The sequence below is a fragment of the Rhinolophus ferrumequinum genome, chromosome 21 (genome assembly GCF_004115265.2).
Source record: "Rhinolophus ferrumequinum isolate MPI-CBG mRhiFer1 chromosome 21, mRhiFer1_v1.p, whole genome shotgun sequence".
NCBI classification, from domain to species: Eukaryota; Metazoa; Chordata; class Mammalia; order Chiroptera; family Rhinolophidae; genus Rhinolophus; species Rhinolophus ferrumequinum.
In genome coordinates, this window is record NC_046304.1 from 28092514 (window position 1) to 28114229 (window position 21716).

General features: G+C 46.4%; 1 protein-coding gene across 8 annotated transcripts in view; it reads right to left on the reverse strand.

Moving 5' to 3' along the window:
- Positions 1–21716, reverse strand: part of MSI2 (musashi RNA binding protein 2) — a 378183-nt gene that overhangs the window by 235842 nt on the left and 120625 nt on the right. For all 8 annotated transcript variants that reach the window (XR_004421223.1, XR_004421222.1, XM_033089090.1 and 5 more), the window contains exon 6: positions 13104–13196. Coding sequence is in view for 6 of the 8 variants with exons in the window: in XM_033089090.1 (XP_032944981.1) it covers positions 13104–13196 (93 nt within the window). In the remaining 2 variants the exon portion in view is untranslated. The remainder of the gene's footprint in view (positions 1–13103; positions 13197–21716) is intronic.

The following is a 21716-nucleotide window of genomic DNA, read 5'->3' on the forward strand; positions in this document are numbered from 1 at the left end:
GGAAGTGCATGGTGCAGACTAAGTACGGAGTTTACAGCGGAGGGGTGACCCTGGTGGAAGTCAGCAGCCTGGGACTTCAGACACCTGGGTGGGAAAAAGAGAGAGAGAGAGAGAGAGAGACCTGAAGGAAGGAAGGGAGGGAGGGAGGGAGGGAGGGTAGGAGGGAGGGAGGGAGGGAGGGTAGGAGGGAGGGAGGGAGATGTGGGAGGGGAGACTGTTACTGAGCACCACTTGCAGATACTAGGCAAACATCTCTTTTAATTCCCGCAAATCCCCTATAAATAAAATTGTATCTCCACTTCACAGACAAGAAACGAGGCTCAAGACAGTGAAGCCAGCAGTGCAGAGTCACAACACTAGTAGCAAATGGTGGCACCTACATTCACACTCAGGTCTACCTGACTCTAAACTCTGGAACTATTCACCTTCATGCCATGCAACCCAGACAATTTCCAAGAGCCTGGCCATACATGTTGATGGCATCCCTCCGTTCTTTCAAGGGGGAAAAAAAATGTACCCACCAACGATACCTCTCTGTCCACGGCCAGATTTCCCAACATCAGAGATGTATTGTGCTGTGGCTTAACACGGTTGGACCCCTTTTCATTCCCCAGCCTGGCTGATCACAAAACCCGGGAGGGAACTCTGGGAGGGTAAGCCTAGGAGGGAAGCTGCCCAGTGCCCACCTCCTGCTCCCACCACAGGAAGATCCATCCATCTATGAACCAAGACAATGCTCCCACGGGCTTTTGAAAACCACAGACGCTACCAGATACCTCCCACTCAGTAGGTCCATTGCTTTTCTTAGACCAAAGACAGACAGAAGAGCAGGGAAGATGATGAAACAAGAAAAACGTATACCCCATTTTTACCCACCTCTCACTGTTCCTTCTCCAGGGCAACTCTATGTCTACCTGATACATCAAGACCCGCTTGCAGGTATACCTGCTCCAACAAAGACCATGCCGACCAGCACTCCCCCACTCAGGTAGCTGCTTCGTTCTCGTACGCTTTCACGGCAGGGTGAAAATAGTTCCTTTATCCTGGGCTTCAGGGGAATGATGGGTTCCACATAAGGAAATGCTTCAGAAAACTGAATATAGTCTCTTACAGTCCCATTTTTAAAAAGCAAAATCCTAATTTGACTACTTGAAACTCCTTCTCCAATGACTGGCACAGCCCTGCCCTCTGATACAGAGGGTCCATTCATTCCGCCACGATTTACTGAGCGCCAACTATGGCCCAGGCACTGGGCCAGTCCTGGTGCCACAGAGGAAGAGAGCCAGCCCCACCTGGGTCGTCACAGCCTCTCGGACCTAAGAGGCTACATGGATTTGGCTTTTTTTCTGGATAATCCAAGATTCCCTCTTTTGTACTCCCATTATGGATTCTCTCAGTTCCTGGTTCGTTTTCTGAGACAATTTGTAATTATTTTTATTACTTACTTGTTTGCTCTTGGGTGGTGCTCCCTGACTCCATCCTAAAACTTAAGCTGCAAGTAAGCAGGGATCTTGTCTGTTTTGTTCACTGATGTGCCCTGGGCTCCTAGCTCAGAGCCTGGCATTCAGAAGATAATCAAGACCTGGTGATGAATCGATGAACAATGAACGATGCTGTACGAGGCTGTAGACGAGATGCCTTCTGGACCTAACGAGAAGGGATGGCTGTTTTCCTGCACTAAATGGTCCTAACCATGCGGTACGTTTACAGATCAAGGTCTTTTTATGTTTATACATTTTTCCTCCCTCCTGCTTTACACTAAGTTTATTAACACCTTCCCACCACCTTAAGGAAACGAAAACAAATGAAGATACGAAAAGCTCTCAAGAGGCTAAACAAATGCAATAAACCGATTAGTGGATCAATATATATAAATATATTTTAATGAACATAAGCTAAATGATATTGGTACAGTTTCCAGACAGTATCCCTTACCACACCCCCCCACCTCCCCCAAAAAAGTGTAATTATCCAAACAAGTTCATCAGCTGGGTCCAAAAGAATTCTCTTTTGGCCCACATCAGTTCAACGTTTTCCATCAAAGCCAGAGCAACCTGATCCCAATCCCACAAACTGGAGGCTCAAGGGTAGCTGGATTAAAGGTGAGGTATATGCCCTCGAAAACTACACAAAACCGAATCTTCATCTTAAAGCTGAAAGGATTCAAGAAAGACTTTTCAATATCTGTTATTCCCCAAGGTGGGTGGAAGAATTGAGTGGTAAGCGCACCCAGAGGACAGACGGGAAAGATGGAAGAGTTTGTGGAAAGACAGGGAGAGGGAAGCATGGATAGAACTGGAGAGGCAACTCCCAAGGCTGAACCAGGGTCTCAGAGGATGAAAATAATAGCAGCTAATGTTTCTAATGTTTATTAAGCACTTACTTTGTTTCTAGCAGGATGCTAGGAACTACAGTTGACCCCTAAACAACGCAAGGGTTAGGGGCACGGACCCCACCCCCACCGGTTTAAATCTGCATATAGCATTTGACTCCCCCAAAACTTAACTGCAGTCATCCCTCGGTATCTACAGGGGACTAGTTCTAGGACACCAGCAGATACCAAAATCCACAGATGCTCAAGTCCCTTATATAAATGGGGTAGAACAATGCATACGGTCAGCCCTCCACATTCATGGATTCCCAACTGCAGGTCGAAGACACCATTTGTGATCCATGGCTGGTTGGACGTGAAACCCAGGGATACAGAGGGCCAACTGTGTATTTATTGAAAAGGACCCACATAGAAGTGGACCTGCACAGTTAAAACTCATGTTGCTCAAGGGTCAACTGTACAAATGCGTTAGGTCATTTAATATTCAATCCTATGTGAATACCATCCTCATCCCCATTCTACAGATAAAGAAACTGAGGTAGAAAATTAAATGACCCACCCAAGGTTACAGAGCTAGTAAATAGATGAGCTGAATATGACACCAGACAGGTTTAGTATGAAAAAAATCCATGCCCTTATTACCAGGCAATATACTGACCCAGGGGGTCGGGAAACTATGGCTGAGGGCCATAACCAACAGCCTTCTGATTTTTGTAAATAAAGTTTTATTGGAACACAACCACAATATTTCATTTTCATAGTGTCTGTGGCTGCTGTCCTGCTACAACAGAAGGGTTGAGTGGTTGTGAGAGGCCAGCTGGGCCACAAAACTGAAAATAGTTATTCCCTGGCCCTTTAGGGGGAAAAAAAAAAGTATACCAACCCCTATGCTAAAAAGCAGTGATTCTCAATATTTCTACCCAAGTACTCCGAATGGTCAAGTAAATCAAGGGACAGCCCAGAGTACCCAGAGACAGGCTGGCTAATGCAGCCAGCAGCTATCCTGAAAAGTCTCCAAGTGTCACAGTTTTTTGAAACAATTACACAAGTTTTATATTCTATGCCATAATATTTGTTCTAATATAACAGTAAGTCTTAAACAACCATAACGGCACAGTCAGCTTCCTGGATAACGTGCCACATCAATCCTGTGGCACTGCACACGGCTGGCCATGGCACCCCCTATGACTGGGGGAGCAGCCCAAGCATGGGTAGCTCTGGTACAGCAACAAACCCAGGACTTCTCACCAGAGGGCAGGACCTGCACCTGGGGCCCAATGCCGCCTGGCTGAGGAGTCCTGAGCCAAGTCATTTCTGCTCTCCCAGCCTTCCTTTCCTAACTTTAAAATGGCTATAATCCTACTATGTCACAGGGCTGTTGGGACAATTATAAGACGCAAGACCTCTGAATCTCTGAATCTAAACACAGCTGCCAACTTAGTGGGAATGGAGAATTATGACATCAATAAATCCTCCTTTTGGCCATTAAACCACATCTATCAATAAAGGAAATGGGGCGGTCTTTTAAAAAGATAAAAATCAGAAATATTTTTTTCCGTATCAGAGCGACTCGGCAAGCTCCCTCCTGAACTCCAGAACTTATATCCCGGGTGCTTGCCCAATCCTTCTGCCATTCCCTAAGAAAGAGGGGAATCAGATCTGGAACTCTGCCTCTGATCGTCATTCCATACTCTTATTTATGTTTCCTCAAGTGAAAAGCACCTTGTTTCCCCCCCCCACCCCAAACACTAACCCTCTACAAACAATAAGTCTAAAAATATTTACCTCCGCCACCAATTATAAAAGACCTCAACAACCAAAAATCTCTAATTTACAACTAATCCAATTCCACAAATTACATCTTCTACGACAGACCACCTAAAAACGACTTCCTGTAAACAAACCACTCTGCTGGGTTTTAAAATCTAATTAAATCCTTATTTTGCTCTTTAACGACAAGAAGCTCACTTTTTGCTACACAGGGCAGAAATTTTTATTTTCAAGAGACATAGAAATAATCCCCAAGGAGGAGCCCAAACAGGAGTCCGACGTGGTCCTACACTCAGGTCAACGCAGACTGGCCTCTTGCCCAGGACTGCAGGCGGTCTGCCCTGCCTCCCCGGCTACTGCTGGGTTAACCCTCACTGACCCATCGTGCCTGTACAGGCCCTATGCTGGATCCTGCCCCCCGTGGCTGAGTTAAATAAGGAAGACATATTGTAAACAGGTAAGTGTTCTGAAACGCACAGGAAGGAGTATTGACATCTGCCTGGAGGTGGTCAAAAAAGGTTTCATCCATTTTAGGGTTCCAGGCCAAGTGTCTCGACTTTTCCCACCTCCCATCTATTTAGGGTCGTCTGCAAGTCTGAATTCCTGGAAACCCCTTAGTCCTAGGCAAATCAGGGCAGTTGGTCGCCCTGCGACGTCCCAGTTTCCTGCCCAGCTTTTTTCTCCCTACAATCAGGAAACCATCCGTAATATTTAGTGTTTGCCTGCTGTGCGTTGTCTTCAATTTGCCTCCCGTCCCGTCCCTCACCCCTCAGCACTTGCAACAAGTAATCCTGATCCTTGCACAGTATGCCCCTCCACCCAGATTCTTCAATCCTGGAAACATCCCAGGCACGCAAATGTCCCACGAAACAGAAAGGACCATCACCCAGGCTGCAGACGGTATGCGAACTTGACGCAAATCAAATCCTACTTTGCCAGTAACTCGACTCTAGGAAGACAAAACGAAGTGGAGAAAAATGCATAGACAAATTCAATCTATCAAATCTCCTATTTATTTTATGCAAAGTTTTCCTGGTGCTTATTAATGCCAGCTTTCCCTCTACCATTTTAATCTCTGCTTCCATTTCATTCTTGGAGGCCTGTGATTATTCTAATTCAGCATTTGGATGACTTCATTTCCGCTCAAGTACACCCAGGTCAACTTGGATAGAAAAGAAAGAGGAGGAGAAGAAAAATAATCAGCTAAAAGCTATTAAATATCAGCCGTGTGCCTCATGATTGGTTTTAAAGGCAGTGGTGAGGTTAGCAACAGTCAGAAACTCAACCCTTCTGCCTCTTCCTGCATATTAACATTTTTCTGGGGCTCTCAATCTCATGGTTTCAAATGTAAATAAAGCGGCGATTGGCAGCCCACTTTTAGCTAATTCACAAATACTAAGTCTGAATATACAGAGCTGTAAAAATTTAGGGGGTGGTAACTTGACAAATCCGGCCATTCTACAGAGAGACTAATTCTCAGAGGACAAAAGAAGGAAAAAAAGAAGAAGAAAGAAGAAAAAAAAAAGCATACACGACCCATGTCATGGGGTGTCCTATTGATGGGGTGAGGGGCGGGCAGGAATCTCCATATCAATGTTCGCTCCACAAAACAATGGAATTCCACGTCTGTGCCAAGTGTAAATGAACGGAGCTTCTCTTCCCTAAGAACCACTCCTTGCACCTATTGGCACAAGCTTGAACTACGATTTCTCAGACACTTTCAGTTCCCAGTGAAGTACATCCACGGGGAGAAAGGCCTTCTTTCTCATGCAAACAACTCCATTGTAAGTGACGTCCTCGGAGGCTGCCAGGAGGGTCTGGGAAGGTGAGCTGGTGGAAGTCCTTCACGGCCCCTTCTCACCCCCCCCACCCCAGGCTCATTAACTACTTCCTGCCCAAGGGCTCCCTTGCCTTCCTCTTCTGGGCCCCCTAGAAAGATTAAATAAAGCTAAACCATACTAGGAAACACAGTTACACAGCAAAGCCAGAAAGTTGGGGCCTTGTTCCTCTGCCTACTGTGCATACACACATGGCACTGGATTCGCATAATCTCAAAGTTTTCCCAGCTTGCTCCCCAGAAGGCATCCTATTTTTCTACTTGTATTTTTAAAAACACTGTTAACAGAGCAATAATAATGTCTGATGCATTTGCCTAACAACAGCTGGCTATATTTTAGACACTAAAAGGGAAATGGGAAGTTTTCCTAGAAATCCACTAATCTATTTCAGGAGCTCCTTTTTTAAGCAAAGAAGAGGATTTAGGAGAAGTGAGATTGCGGTGCTCAATCTATTTTATCTATTTCTAACTCGACTCCCTCCACTGGCGGCAGCAGAAGTTAGTCTACGGAGGAAAAAGTTCACCAGGAAAACACAAAGTCGTTTAGCAGGAGGGTTTACCTGCTGCAATGCCTGAGGATCATATTACTCTTGGTTTACTGCTTGTCTGCTTGCTGCCACCTGGCCGAGGAGGCTGAGGCAAGCAGATGAGGCAGGATTCTGTTTGCTAACTTGTGACTTTTTGCACTCAGCAGCTCTGCCAGGGGTCAGAGGGCAAACAAAGTCCCCTCCCCCGTATGACACACTTCCGAAGGGAGAGACTGACACAAACCAGACAGAGAATTAATAAAACATGAGGACAGTGTTGGCCTTGTTCTGGGCTCTTACAGGAAGAAAATTTAAACACAAAAGTAGCCTTCAGCCTGGCCGGCCCGGAAGGGGAGAGGCAAACGGCCCTTCCCGGTCCACTCTATAGTTATAATTCCAGGTCTGAAGAACATCGAGACTCTCCAGAGTGCAGGCGAGCAGATGACAGGCGGGGCCCGGCCACGCCGGCCACTTTCCATTCAGTCCATCTGCACAGACCACTTCAGAAGACAAACACCTCATGGGGGCTTTGATGCCCACAAAGCACAGACAGGACTTCTGTTGTCCAGGCCTGACCTGAGAGAACCACACACTGCACAGAGCCCCGTTTATCTACAACAAACATTTGGAACCAATAAAATTTCTACCTCAGGATCACAGTCCACTTTCAGGAAAATGGAAACCTGCTTATTTATTTTCTCACAAATCTCTTGGCTTTCAAATTTCAAAGGCTTTATAATGTTTTTATTCTAGATAGATCTCAACTCTCCTCGTACATACAGTATCAAAAGGAGTTATCGGAGCAGCAGCCATGGAGGCCAGCATTGGACCTGCACGTAAAACCTGGAGCTGAAAACAATAGGTGTCGAACACTTCCTCAGAGCAAACTCTCCAAAAATCCCCCCCACAGCAGAATAAATAAGATCTCATTATAATAAAAAGCCGATTCATTCTTGTTTTCATTTTTCCCCCCAAAAAAAGCTTTCCTGCACCATTCTCTGTAGCTCACACTAGTTAACTTTCATAGGCCCACACCCAACCCCAATCCAACAAAAAGACTCGAAAAACGCTTTTCACCTCATTTCCAAGGAGCTCCCCTTTGATGAGACCTCAAAAGCTGTAACTTTCCAAACCGTTTCCTTTAAGGCCTTATTTTCCCATCCACCACAAAGAGGGGCTGGCCTAGGAAGGGGTTAAAGCCCTCGTGTCAAACTGCAAATTCGGGCACTGGCCCAGAAGGGACATGGGAACCAGGGCAGCCGAGTGATAAAGGCTGGATTGTAGCAGCCCACTGAATTGGAAATGACTTGTAGGCCTAATGAAACAGAACTTTGGCAGTAAAACAGAATGAAAGGAATGAGACAATAAAAGGCTGGAACAAAGGGTGCAGAGTCGTTTCAGCTTAGCAAAATAAGCTCACTTTGTTGGTGGGGAAAGCCAAAGCCGATTAGGATAAACCAATGACTAAGCGTAAGTCTTCCAAACTAATTACACAGTTCACCATGTGAAGTATAATTGGAAGCCTCCAGATGCGGGCTGCTTTGCTTTCACAGGAGTTACATAAAGTGAGTGTGCAGCCTATCATTGAGGTGAACAGCTGAAAGGTGCAGACCTGCCCCATCCGGGATGCAGCCGAGAATTCATTACGTTTAAAGGCCTCTTTTTGATCTCCAAAATCCTATAAGTGAGAATTTAAGAAACCGGTACTTGAAGGAGGGGCCTAAAGGGAAGAAGGAGGAAACCCATGCACATGGACTTTCTTTGATCCCAGTGCTTTTTAATTACCAAGTTGGGCTCTTCCGGATGGCGGTGCGGGGAGAAGAGTGGAGGACAGGCCGATGGATTGTCTGGGTCTGTATGTGCGTATCTAGAGCATCGTTTATGTGCCACTTTTTGGAGTGGTCTATATACATCATTCCTGTTTGGATGAAATCATGGGCACAGATAACGTCCACGAGGAAACCGGAAGCAGCAAAATGAATTACTGTATACCAACATTCTTGACAAATGAACAAAACCTGCACCCTCGGAGTACGGGGCTGCTTAAGTGCTAAAGTGGGAGAGGAGGTTTTCTAAACAGCACATAGAAGTAAGGACTGGATTGTACAAAAAGGAGGGACTAGCTGGGCTCTAACCAGCACGGGCTGTGTGATCTTGGACAACTTACTGACCCTGGTCAACGTTAGTTGCGTCACCTACATGACAGATATCTCACCTGTCTTGCCTGAAAGCCTTGAGAATCAAATTTTAAAATGTATTAAACAGCTTAGTACAAAGCACACATCCCTCTAATGTAGAAACATCAACTCAAAGAATCTTCATCGTAAAACGTGAACTTCACAAATTGAGTCTTCATTAATCTACATTTAGCACATGTAATAGGGAGTTGGAAATACTCTACGGTTCTACTACATCTTACTCATAGGATGAAGACTCCAGTTTATAAATAGCAGCTTTTTCCAAATAGAGAATCTTCACTGTTTCTGCATCTTGAAGTCTAGAAATGAACTCTACCACAGTTATGACTGTTTTGTTTATTGCATCATGCTCATTATTACAGACAATATCTTGTTTGGGGTTATAGTCTATAGATCATTTAGATAGATGTCTATCTATCCACCAGTGTATGTATATTTAAACACTTTCTAAATTATTGAATTTTGAAGCTTGAAACCAACCTTAGGAATAATCTAATCCAGGGGTTGGCAAAGTATAGCCCGTGTGCCAAATGTGGCCCACCACTTCTATTTGTAAATGAAGTTTTATTGGAACATAGCTCCACCCAATTGTTTGCTATGGCTGCTGTCTCTGTACAACGGCAGACGTGAATACCGTGTTTCCCAAAAAATAAGACCTAACCGGAAAATAAGCCCTCGCATGATTTTTCAGGATGACATCCCCTGAACATAAGCCCTAATGCATCTTTTGGAGCAAAAATTAATATAAGACCCGGTTTTATTTTCGGGAAAACACAGTAGCTGTGATAGAAAATGTATGCTCCACAGGGCCAAAAATGTTTCCTTTCTGACCTTTACAACTTTTCCAATCCTTTCCCTCAGGTGAGAAACTGAGGCCAGGGACGAAATGGCTTGTTAAGGTATCACAGGGGTCACGGCACAGTCAGACCCTGCATGAGGGTCTGGAATACCTTCTACCTTACCTCTCTCTCTAATGACAATAGCAGAACAGCTCCCCAGGGGGTGAGGACAGACATCCAATTTAGCAGAGTCTTTGGCCCAATGGCCACACTTCATGATCTCATCTTAAATATAAACAAGTAAAGACGTCCCTAACCAGGCAGGGTAACTCTTCTGGGAGAACGACAGGAGAAAAGCACAAAAGGGTTTCCAAACCTCCAATCTGAGTTATTTAAAGCTCCCGGTGTGTCATTCTGCACCCACGCCACTTACAGTAATGACATATTTAAACTCCCTTACCTCAGCCCCACGATAGCAGTCTTACCCATCTTGATTGCCACCTGCAATAAACAGTTGAAGCAACTGCCACCTTAGGAAAGATGGGGAAAAGGAGAGGAGAGAGGCAGGACAGTGAGGGAAACCTTAAAGAGGTTGGCAAACCCTGAATGGAGACTGTAGAAGGACGGAAGTTCTAGACCTGGAGGGAAAGGGAGCAGAGCGTGAATTCTGGCTGTTACACTGCCTTACCTGGGGTGACCTTCGCTGGGACTAACTTCCCTGACCCTTACTGGCCACCTTTGTCAAATGGGCTGATGATACCAAAATAACCAAAATGTGCTGTGCAGATGAAATGGAGCGATGTATGTCCAGTTTCTCAGCACTGTCCTGAGGCACACGGAGGGGACACGGGCTTTCCCTTTCCTTTGCATTCGCCCCACCCTAAGCTAGGTCTGTCCTGTGCATCAATCAACAGTTGGAATGGGGCCGGGAGTTCAGGTTCCGTTATCCGATAAGCCTAGAGAGGGAGTCTGCATCCCACTCTATCTTTCAGGGGGCAATGAACTTGAGTCAGAGATTTAACAATCTACAAAATGGGCAGTACCCCCATCAGCCTCCTAGAGAAGAATTAAGTGAGATAATATATTAAGTCTGGCTTGGCCCAGTATCCAACACTTAGTACGCAGTCACTAAATAATAAAATTACACCTCACTAATTTGTAGTAAACCAACTGAAAAGAGCCCCAAACAACTACACAGGGTCAAGAATGTATACATGTGTGTGAGTATACTTCATGCGTGTGTGCGTGTACACACATGCACGTGTGTGTGTTGTTTCCTTCAACCAGAATATAAACTACCAAAGGGTAGAGTCAGTTTGTCCAATTTATCTGTTACTTCTTTGAAAGGCTGATGGATTTACTCTTTGCGCCTTAGGCTCAGCAGCAGTCTGCTTTCCTTTGATCATTCTGGATTCCACTGAACTCTGCAGAATCCTGAGAGGTAGTGGGCCCTGCCCAAGGGACACAAACGTAACACTAGCCACTAACCAGAGGAGAAATAAGCTATTCTGAAGACAGACCCAGACAATAGACAGAGCATATGCATGAAACACGCTATTAAAACATGAGCCTTAAAGAGAGTGTGATGGTTTCAATACATTCCAAAGCCTCCTTAGTCCTTTAATAAAACACTTAATAAGTTTACCCATCCTGCTGGAATCCACAAATGTTACTGTGAAATTAACTGAGTGGCCTCAGACGCGGCAAGGGCCATGCCAGGGAAGACGGTCTGTGACTGCCTCCCAAGACAAGGGGACAACTGTTCTCAGGGCAGCAATGGCTGCTGTCGTGGGCCTGGCCAAGCTTACAGAGCCTCCCACTGTTGGCATACTAGGGCACCACTGTGAGTGTTAATGAAAAACGACAGAAAGAGAGAAGGAAGACAGAGAGGAAACCAAGAGCTGGAATGTGCAGAGAGATGTGGCAAGTCCAAGCCTGTCTGGAATACGCTAACAGCCCATCTGAGCGGCATCAACTTCTCTGACACCCACAAATAGGCCCATGAGATTCCAAGGCAGGTTATAGCTTGAAAAGAAATCCCACCTCATGTTTGCAAACACTACCCCCGGCCTTGTTTGAAAGGCGGAACGGCAGCAAAGAGGGTTCATTCCCGAGCCTTCCATTACGCGAGCTGGACTTGTCTCATTTAATTATTTCAATCTCTCTCCCTAGGCAGGGTGGGGCTGGACGATGGACAAATCCCCTTTGGTGCTTTAAATCCATCTCAAAGAGAAGTATGATAATGTACAGGATCACCAATATACTCAGCTGTTCTATAGAACCGCCAGAATGAATCAGCCCCCAACTGGCAATGCAGACAGTGCCATGGGGAAGGCGTCTTTCGTAACCGACCTGGAAGGGCTGTTAAGTGCCATTCTGACTGCAAGGCTGGGCTGGAGGAGGCTGGTTTCTCTTTGTTGCATGGTCTCTCATCCATGCCGAAATTGATTAATACCAGAGACCAAAAATATATATATATATCTCTATTTTGAGGCTAAATAGAGGTCAGGGCACTCTTCCCAGACAGCAGCTCACAACTGGACACACCTGTGGACAGGGTCATAGTTACCCATTGCTTTGGGCAAACAAACAAAGCACAGAAGCTTCAGGCTGGGCAGTGGGTGCAGTGCCTTTGTGCCACCCAGCAGGAGAGCTGTCACGGGGGCGGGAGGCACTGATGACCAGGTGCGGGGTCATTTCACAGGACACAGCCCTCTGCCACATCAGCCTCTCAGTGTGGGAGATGCAGACCTGTGCAAAAGGAACTGCCCCACACCTGGCTGCTAGGACAATGTCCACAACTACTCAAAGATGCAGGAAGTCAGCTCAGCCACTTACCTGCCAGCCTCCTGGAACACAGGAGCCAACAAGGATCAGCCCCCTACAAACGGCCCTGTTGGAGCCCTGGGGCAACACAGTCATCTAATGAGTACGTCATCCTCAGGAAGAACCCAGGCACAGGCTCCCCCCACCAACTAGAAAGAGGCAGAAGTAAGCACATCTCCCACGGTTACATATCCTGTCTGTCTGTCTGGATGACTGTGTGTCTGGCACACACACTCTGTTACACACTGTTTCCTGACTGATTTGGGGCGTTCGGTGTTCCTCTGAGCCTGTTCCAGCAGCAGAGCCCAGGGGATAATTTTACTGCTGTCTCCCAGACATCTGACAGGTACAGGCCAAGCATCCTTCCTGACTTTCCTTGGGCATTTGACAGGGGAGGGTTTGGTTTAGCTGTAAAGGGCCCCAGGGAGCCTCCCCTCTCTCAATGCATTATCCAGAAAGGCACAGAATGACGCCCAGCATGGACTCACAGGCCTCTAGCAGCTTCTGTGGGAGCTCCTGCCCGGTGACTCAGTCCTGCATCCCTCCCCAGCTGCTGCCACCGCCAGCTCCCAGCCCAGACCCCACGTGGCCAACAAATGCCAGCACCACCGCACTCAAAGGCCACTCTGTCTGCTCCTGCAGGCACACGGGACGCCATGCCAACCACAAGCCAGGCTCTTCCATCTCGGCTCCTGCTGAAATTTCACTTAAATCTTGATGGCCAAGTTCAAGGACAAGGTTCTTGAGGACACAGCTGTGGCAAAGGCAGTGACCACGACAGCCTTTTCTAAGGACTGAGCACGTACATGCTCTCCAACCCATGCAATCGCTTACCTTGCCAAACTGCTCAAATATTGCTTTACATCTTCCACCCACCGTGTTCGCAGACAATCCACCTACAAATATTTTCTTTGTTCTTGTGACCATCTGCAAGAAACGACAAGAGGAGGACATGGGTTAACCAGGTTATCTGAAGCAATGCTCCCTAAGATGCTGAAACAAGCCACTCTCCACGTTTCTCTAGGAAGGCAATTTTCAATAGATTCAAGCTGCATGGAAAAAGGGCCCTTCAGATGTTTCTGGATGCTGGAGACAGTCACTGTGGATATCTTAGGCCTTCAGGCCACAGCATTACGGCTCAAGTTTTCACACAGACCCCAGAATGGACGTCAGAACCTCTTTGGTACATAATGCACAGCTTCATTCTGAAGTACTAGCACAGAGAAAAGTCATGTGTCAAAGCTATTTAAACCCGAGAGCTCTGAAAACAGAACTACGAAACATCCACTGCCCAGCAAGTACTGTATAATTTGTCAATAAGAAAATCACACGCAATTCAAAAATGTGTGTGGACTGTATATGCTGAGCTGTTCTGGGTGTCGTGTATGTCTGACAAGAAGACAGACTTGGCCTCACACAAGGACCCCCCCCCCCCCAAGTTCAGTCCCCAGTCCTCCTTTCCATCTTGATTTCTCATGATTCAGTCAAGCCCAGATCTCCACCTTTGTCCTACAAATTGTTCTCCTTGGAATCCCTCTCCATGCCTAAATCTTTCATGGCTAGTAATGGCCATCCTCCAAGATCCAACAACCTCCTCCAAATTCGAAATATCTCTCCAGTCGCCCTCTCCAGCAGCTGTTCTTCCCTTTTCTGGATGCCCGTAACAGTGTATCCATCCGCCTCTCACAGAACTCACTCCTTCCCACCTAGTGCCCAAATCACTGATAATCCATCTTCTTTACATCTCCCCCAGACAGTGAGCTCCTGATTCCTCTCGGCACCCCCCCATAACACCACCTACAGGGCCAGGCACACGGAGCCCACAAATGTTTGGTGTATGCAAAAACGAATGTGTGTGGCCACATTTCAGAAATCCACCAGTTCCAAGGCAAAGGAAGAAGGAAGCTCCATGACATAAACAGTTGAGAGCAGAGACCAAAAATCCTACATGTAGGAGCCAAAAAGAAAAAAGAAAATAAATTTCATTCTGAAGACTGAGGCTATGTGGTGTGTGTTTTTTTTTTCCAAGTCTAATAAAAAAATAAAAACTCAGTGGGTACAGGGTGTCACCCATTTGGTTGCATATAATAAAAGCACAATGTCTTCACTTGATGGGAAGAATCCTGTCACAATATTTAGGTAATATCAACTCATAATGTCGTACACTTTATCTTACAATTTTATTTGTCAATTATATCTCCATAAAGCTGGGGAGAAATGTTGGATGAGAACGTACAAAGCAAAACATGACTGAAACCCAAAAATAAAGGAATGAGACACATCTTGGAACAATATAGAAAAACCACAATGTCATATATGTCTATTATAATTTGATACAGGATACCTAAGTGCAGAGCTATGGCTGCCTGAACCACTGTCATCACCAACGCCCCTGACACATTTGCTGAGAGAAAGAACCAACCAACCCACCTCCTACAGGAGAGCCTCAGCTGAGTGACGCGTAGTGGGCACAGTGGTTACTGGCAAGCTAAGATGAGGAGCATAAAGGCACTGGAAACCTGTTTCTATGTCTCCGTCTGGATGTGACCCTGGATAGGACTCACTCTGAGGTCTGGCTTCTGTCCCCTGCAAAGTGACAGCCTAGACCAGAACTCTAGGTCTCACCTAACCCTGAACTCCCATGAATCTGCAAGCACGATGGCCACGACGGAGGTGACTCCCAGGCTTCAAGGACCTCACGCATTAGCTGCATGGCTCCCAGAGGGGATGGGTGCCACCGCAGCCAGCTGACTGAGCCCCAACGGGGATATCCTTGGAAAACAGTGGACTTCCTGAACTATTTTAAGAGGACAGTGTCCTAGCAACTTCCTGTTGGCTGTGAGAGTCATGCAGTGGTTTGCACTTGTGTTTAAAGCTGTGATTGACCGTGTTTCATCTCTTTCAGACAAATGGGAGGTCAGATAAGCACGTCTACAGGAGGATATTCTAGGAAGATCCCACAATGTCCACACCACCAAGCTCCAAAAACCTCTTGTTAAGCAGTGGGCACCTTATTTGGCTCCTTATCAGCCATCTACCTTCTTATCGATTCCTTAAGTCTCCCTAGTGGGTCAAGGCCACCTTTATGGTGACACTCCACCAGGCCCTCTCCAGATTTAAGTCTCTCCCTACACGCACACGAATCACCCAATTTTACCGACCTAACTTTCGTAATGTGTTCATTCAACAGATACATTAAGTGTTTAGGTGCTTGGAGCTCACATTCTAATATAATACGGAATTTAATCCACTAAAACATAGAGCTACAATAATTATCCTACCACGCGAGGTTGTTTTATGACTGAATTAAATAAGCTAAGCCAAAGTATCTAGCAGGACACCAGGGAGATGCTACATAAATGGTCACTGTAACTGAATCCAAACTCAAGTGCTAAATTCATACTTTAAGTTCAGACCAAATGTGCAGCAAGAAAAACACCTTATACAAAAAGCTCTGAGAAATCTACTCTTATTGCCCCATTCTCTTCACTATAATTTCAAAACCACTCTCCTGCATCTCTAACTACGCGATTTTAGACAAGCAAAGACTCCCAGTAGTTTCATTTTAGACTTTTCATTCCTTTTTTTTTTACCACAACCAAGTTAATTAAATATCTATAAAGAAAACACTAATATGATCTGCAAACGCAAGTGGAATCCTCAACTTCAAGAAACTCTGCAGAGGCATTGTAGAAATGAACCTCATGGTCCCGTTTACACATGGTTTAGGGCCTGGTGGGTATAGAGCAGACCTTATTTATATTCCAAACGTTCACATGGACCCAGAGAATTAAACGACCGAGTGTCTCTGTTCCAAATAACAGAAGTCAACAGAATGCTCATTCCCCAGTAACTGGTTAAATAAAAAGCTTCCCTCTTACATCCTCCACCGTTGCCCTGTAGCCATAAACTTGCCAAGACAGAGCCCTAAACACTAGGGGCAGACGCCCAGCTACAAATCTACATAGTCCCAAAAAGTATTTAAAATACTTTTTTTTAAGAGAAGGATGAGAAATCCCAGGCCCCAAACAATGATCCAAAGTGTCCAAGGTACTAAAACATCCTCTCCAGGAACCAGCTCAGAGGCAGTGATGGATCCCACTCTTCAGCAAACACTAAAAGGAAACTGGTTGAATCAAAGCCTTCCGAATGTGAAAAGGCCAGTGGGAAGATGTGCAAGACTTGGTTAGCTGCTCACCCATGTCTGGCCTGGAGGAGAAGGGAGCACAGCTCGGGGGGCTAGGGGGGCTTTCACGGTGATCTTTCCCGCCAGGGGCACGTGGGGGAAATGGGAGTGATTTACTGTGGGCATCCTCCCGGCATCACTGCTAAATGGACTGTGGACTGCAGACTGCTTGAGGTTTTGCATTCTGGAGGGGGACTCAGGAGGCAGGCAGAGGACCCCCAAGTCCCCATGCGCATGTATTACAACTTTGATTTTCTCCTGTTAATCTGTCTCTGTTCATTTGATCATCAGCCCAGCTAGAAGAATTTAGAAGGTAGGAAGAAAAGGTGAGCCCCCACAATTTCCCTCCATTGCCCTTCCATTTCCATGGCTGCCAAGAAGGACGGGGCAGGAAGGGCCAGGGCTGGGATGTTGTGTCCACGGTCTCAGGGGACTAAACGGAGGTCCTCAAATTCCCATCAATACCACCGACGTTTCTGTGTCCGTGTGTGCGTGTGTGTGCGTGTGTGGTGTGTGTGTGACTGTCTATTCCCAATACTTGAATTTTGGCTTCTATTTGCCCCAGGACCCATCTGGTACTCCCAGAACTTGAACCCTTTCTGACCTTGACACAGTGAACAGAACAAGTTACCCAACGGCTCCCTGGCTCTACAATCTGCATTATAAAAAATTCTCTCCACCCACAATGCAGAGAGCCACCTGTGTTTTTCTTCCTGTGTCAGGCACATCGGGTAACTGTTTCCCAACCCACGGCCTTCACACAGACACGGTTCTTAACCACACAGGTACAGGGAAGCCAGCCACCGCACACCAGAATGCTCAGCCGGCCTGCTCAGCCCACAGTGCCCCTCGATGGAAAGAGCCACCCATCTGTTCCAGAGAGAGCTCAGCCCAAAATCCATTAGGAAATTGATCTTAAATTTCCTTTGCTTGGAGTTTTAGGTGGAAGGGTTGCAAAACACACTTTGGTATGTGAATGCTTTCCAGTCTGAGAGACACTAGATACCCACCAAGAGCCCTGCACCATTTAGGGGACAGCCCCTCCCTCAACAGATGCCCTCCTTTTATGGTGTAGGGCAGCACTTTAGGAAGCAGGGTATGTGTGTGTGTGTGTGTGACACATAAGGGAGAGTGTTCAGACTTGCACCAACTCGTTGCTGCAAAGTTTTGCATCGAGACCAGCAATTTAACTAAACATCACTGCTCTCTCCACAAACCTCTTGGCTCCATAGTGAAAACCCTAGCACCCATTCCAGTTCGGAAAATTGCTGTTTACACGTAAGAACTGGCCAAAGCCAGCTGCTAACTGGAGCTACAAAGAACACTCCCACCTTCCTGACTCTAACCAGAGAGCAGGCTTTTGTCATTTCAAAAACTTCCTTTTAAAAAATGTGTTGCTATCTGAAATGGTCACTCAGAGTGGGGCCACTGGTTGTATTTTTATGAAATAGGATACAGCAGGTGTGTGTGTATGTGTGTGTTGAAATCAGAAGGTGGGAGGTGAAAAGAGAAATTACACTTGAGAATGAGATTGAAGGAGAAAACAGCTCCAACAGCATTGGTCCAAAGATATTAGCTGTCACACAAGAAAACAATGACAAATATTCTTAATCCTGACAAATGTATGGCAAGGCAGGAAATGGCTCTAAAGAGCCACACATGGATATGAGAGAGGCGTGGAGAAATTAAGTCAGCTCTTGCCAGCCTATGTTCCTGAAAAGCGTTCAAATTCCCCTTGGTGAAAAAATATGAGCCATCTTCACCGTCCAGGGACACAGGCTTGGTGACAGATGCTCTCTCATCTGTGGGGACCCCCAAGGCGGGACAACCCAGGAAAGATGTTAGAAGGCTAGTGCTAGCCCGGCTCTTGTAAACCACCATCCCCATGACGCAGATGGAAAAATCAAGTCCCAGAGGGATGACATGTGATAGTTAAAGCCAAGGCAGTGACGAGGGAGAAGTGATAAGCTGGCAGATACCACATGATTTCATCCCAGAGTCTGAGTTAGGTGAGCACTTTGTTTTGCAGATTCTAGGATGACATTGCATGCTGCTGGCAACAACGTCAGTTCTCCTGTGTCACTCTGCATTTGAGAACACAGCCCAATGTTTGTTATGGCAAAGAAGCTGTATCAGGGCTGAGGGGCGTCTCAGAAGTCCCGACGCCAACGCCTCATTCCTAGCCGTTTGCTCTAAGGGGCCTGCGCTCTAAAATTCCTAACTTCTCCCAGTATTGCTCTCCTTCCCTAAACTACCACCTTGCTGCCACCAACACCACAACCATCACCACCAGTACGACCATCCCATCGAAATCCAGTGGCAACACTCCAACCAAAACACACGTCAGGTACTTCTCTTTGGAGAAGTACCTTCTGGAATCACATGTGGAAGACAGACTGTAGTGGGTTGACAAGAGTCCTCCCAAAATGCAGGCACACCGGGAATCTCAGAATGTAATCGTATCTGAAAATAGGGTCTCTGCAGATGTAATTAGCAAAGGATCTTGAGATGAAATCATCCTGAACAGAGTGAGCCCTAAATCCAACGACGGGTGTCCTTACGACAAGAGAGGAGACACAAAGAGGGCATGTGAAGACGGAAGCAGAAACTAGGCTGCTGTGTCTACACACCGAAGAACACCAAGAACTGCTAGCAGCTAGCAGACGCTAGGAGAGAAGCCTAGTACAGTTTCTCCCTCAGAAGCACCATACTTCTAGCCTCTGAACTGTGAGAGAACCCAGTTCTGCTGCTCACACCAGCCAGCGTGTAGTGATGTGTTACTGCTGCAGCCCTCGGAAGCTAACACAGGGACCTATTTGGGAGAGGCCCTAGGACAGCACGGCCTCAGCCTCACCTTTTCTTGGTGACAGAGAAGTGACAGTGCCCTTGGAAGCTTTCCACTGATCGCGGGCAGAACATTCCCCCCACACGCGTGACAATCTGAACTCGTCCTCCCAGGGCCAGCATGTCACACTCATCACTGCTTACCCCCTATGGCTGGGGCCACGGGGAGGACACATTTGCCTCGGGAGGTAAGGTAATGCCCAGTGGGAGGTGAGGGACTAGTCAGAGCAAGGCAAACTGGGAAGAGAAGCAACCCAAAGTCTACCCAAGCACTTAAGCTCCTCTGACAAGACATACCATAGAAGTGAGGCCAGAGCTTACACTTCGACAGGTTCCTACCTCACCAAATCCAAGAGACTAGTAAAAAAGGTCCTCGTCCCCTATCGGAAGCCCTTGTCCCCTATCGGTACCCGTGTCTCCTTCGTGCTCAGAGTGCTCTGCCCTCACTGTGGGCAGGCCCTGGGCTGTGCCCTTCTCACGAGCGGCCTTTCTGAGGACTCGTATTAATCCTAGGGCAGGTCTCAGCATCTCTTCCACAGTCAAGGAAACTGAGGCTCAGAGATGTGAAGTGTCCAAAGTCACACAGCACTGGCAGTGACAAAAACGAAGAGTCAAACGCTCACCTCTTCTATTCACTAAAATCTCCTACACCTTCATTTGCAAGTGGGTCGTCTTCTTTCTTCCCAACAGAAAGGCACAACTAGAAGAAAGGCACAACTGAGGAGCAAGCCTGACTCTGCCCTTTTCAATTTGGAAACAAAGAGGCAAAAGGGACAGACCAGACACAGCTGGTGGGGATGTACAATGGCGCAGCTGCTTTGGAAAGTTGTCTGGCAGTTCTTCTAACAATTACACGTAGTTACTAGATGACCCAACAATTCCACTCCTAGTATATACCGGAGAGAAATGAAAACACTTGTCTACCTAAAACCTTTTACACAAAATGTTCACAGCAGCATTGTTCACGATGGTCAAAAAGTAGAACAACCCAAATGTCTATCAACGGACAAATGGATACCTTAAATGTGACATATCTGTATAATGGAATATTATTCAACCACTGAAAAGGAATGAAGTACTGGTACATGTTACAACATGGCTGAATCTTGAGAACATTATGCTAAGTGAAAGAAGCCAGGCATAAAAGGCCATATATTGTATGATTCCATTCACATGAAAGTTCATAATAAGGCAATCCGTAGAGGCACTAGATTTGCAGTTACTAGGGCTGGGAGAGAGAAAGAGGGGTGATAGCTAAAAGGTATGGGGTTTCTTTTTGAGGTGACGAAAATGCTCTCAGAATTGACTGGTGATGGGTGCACACATCTGCGAATATACTAAAAACCACTGAACTACACTTTACATAGGTAAATTGTATAAAGAAAGCTGTTTTTTTTCCATGACAGACCAAAACGATCCCTAAACGTTGAGCGTCTGAATGCAGAAAGGACTAAAACTAAACCCAAAAGTGTGCAAGACAGTGTGTTCCCCACTGCTTCGTCCCTCCGCCAGGTCATTTCGTGGGCCTCAATTCCCCCCAGTTGACCAGTAGACAACAGTGAAACAATACATGATGTTGCCAATGGCAAAAATTAATTTCACTTCAGAAGAAACAAATTATAAATATAACCCCAAACGTTTCTTAGAGTACTCTCTCCCTGTCTATAGCTATTAGCCAGAGAGCAGGAGGGTTCAGGCTACAATTTGGCAGTCCCTCTAAAGAGCTTTCAAATTGAAAGGAAAAAAACAGCCTTCCTCTATGTGGGGCCAGAATATAATTTACACACAATTATCCGACATAGTCAGCTTATAACATTACCTCTGGTTAAAACAACAGTAACTCACCTAAAGGAGGAGGTGATCTTGTAATGAAATGATCAGGCTGCTTTGTCAGGGAGCTCAGACTCCCCCCCCTCACGCCCCCTGCATCTCAGAGCCCTCTACCGGGCTCCCTCCCAAGCTAATTTTAAAAATACTACTTCCTCTTACCCTTGGGGGGAAAGCTGCAGCCAGCAAGGCTGACCTGTCCACAGATTGGTATCAGACAGTAATATCCTAGACTGTGCCACTCAGACTGGGGGCTGGGGGGCGGTAACAGAAAAAGGTTCGGAGATGGAGTGTTGCCTTGGAAAGCACAGGAAATTAAGGATCATGACCCACACACGCATACACTGATACTGAGTGAGGTGGCTGGCTGGCCATCAGCCCAATCAACAAGCACCGAGCTGCTCTGCAGTCACAGGTAATTTTTCCATCAGTCCATCCTTCTCAGAGACCCCGCCCCCCCACACACACTCGCCACAGAGTGAGGTGCACTATGTGGAAGACCCCACAGATGTGCCAGCGTTCAAATGATGACCAATACATAGATTCCATTAAAACCCATCATCTTTTACAGCAGTGCTAAACAAAATTAA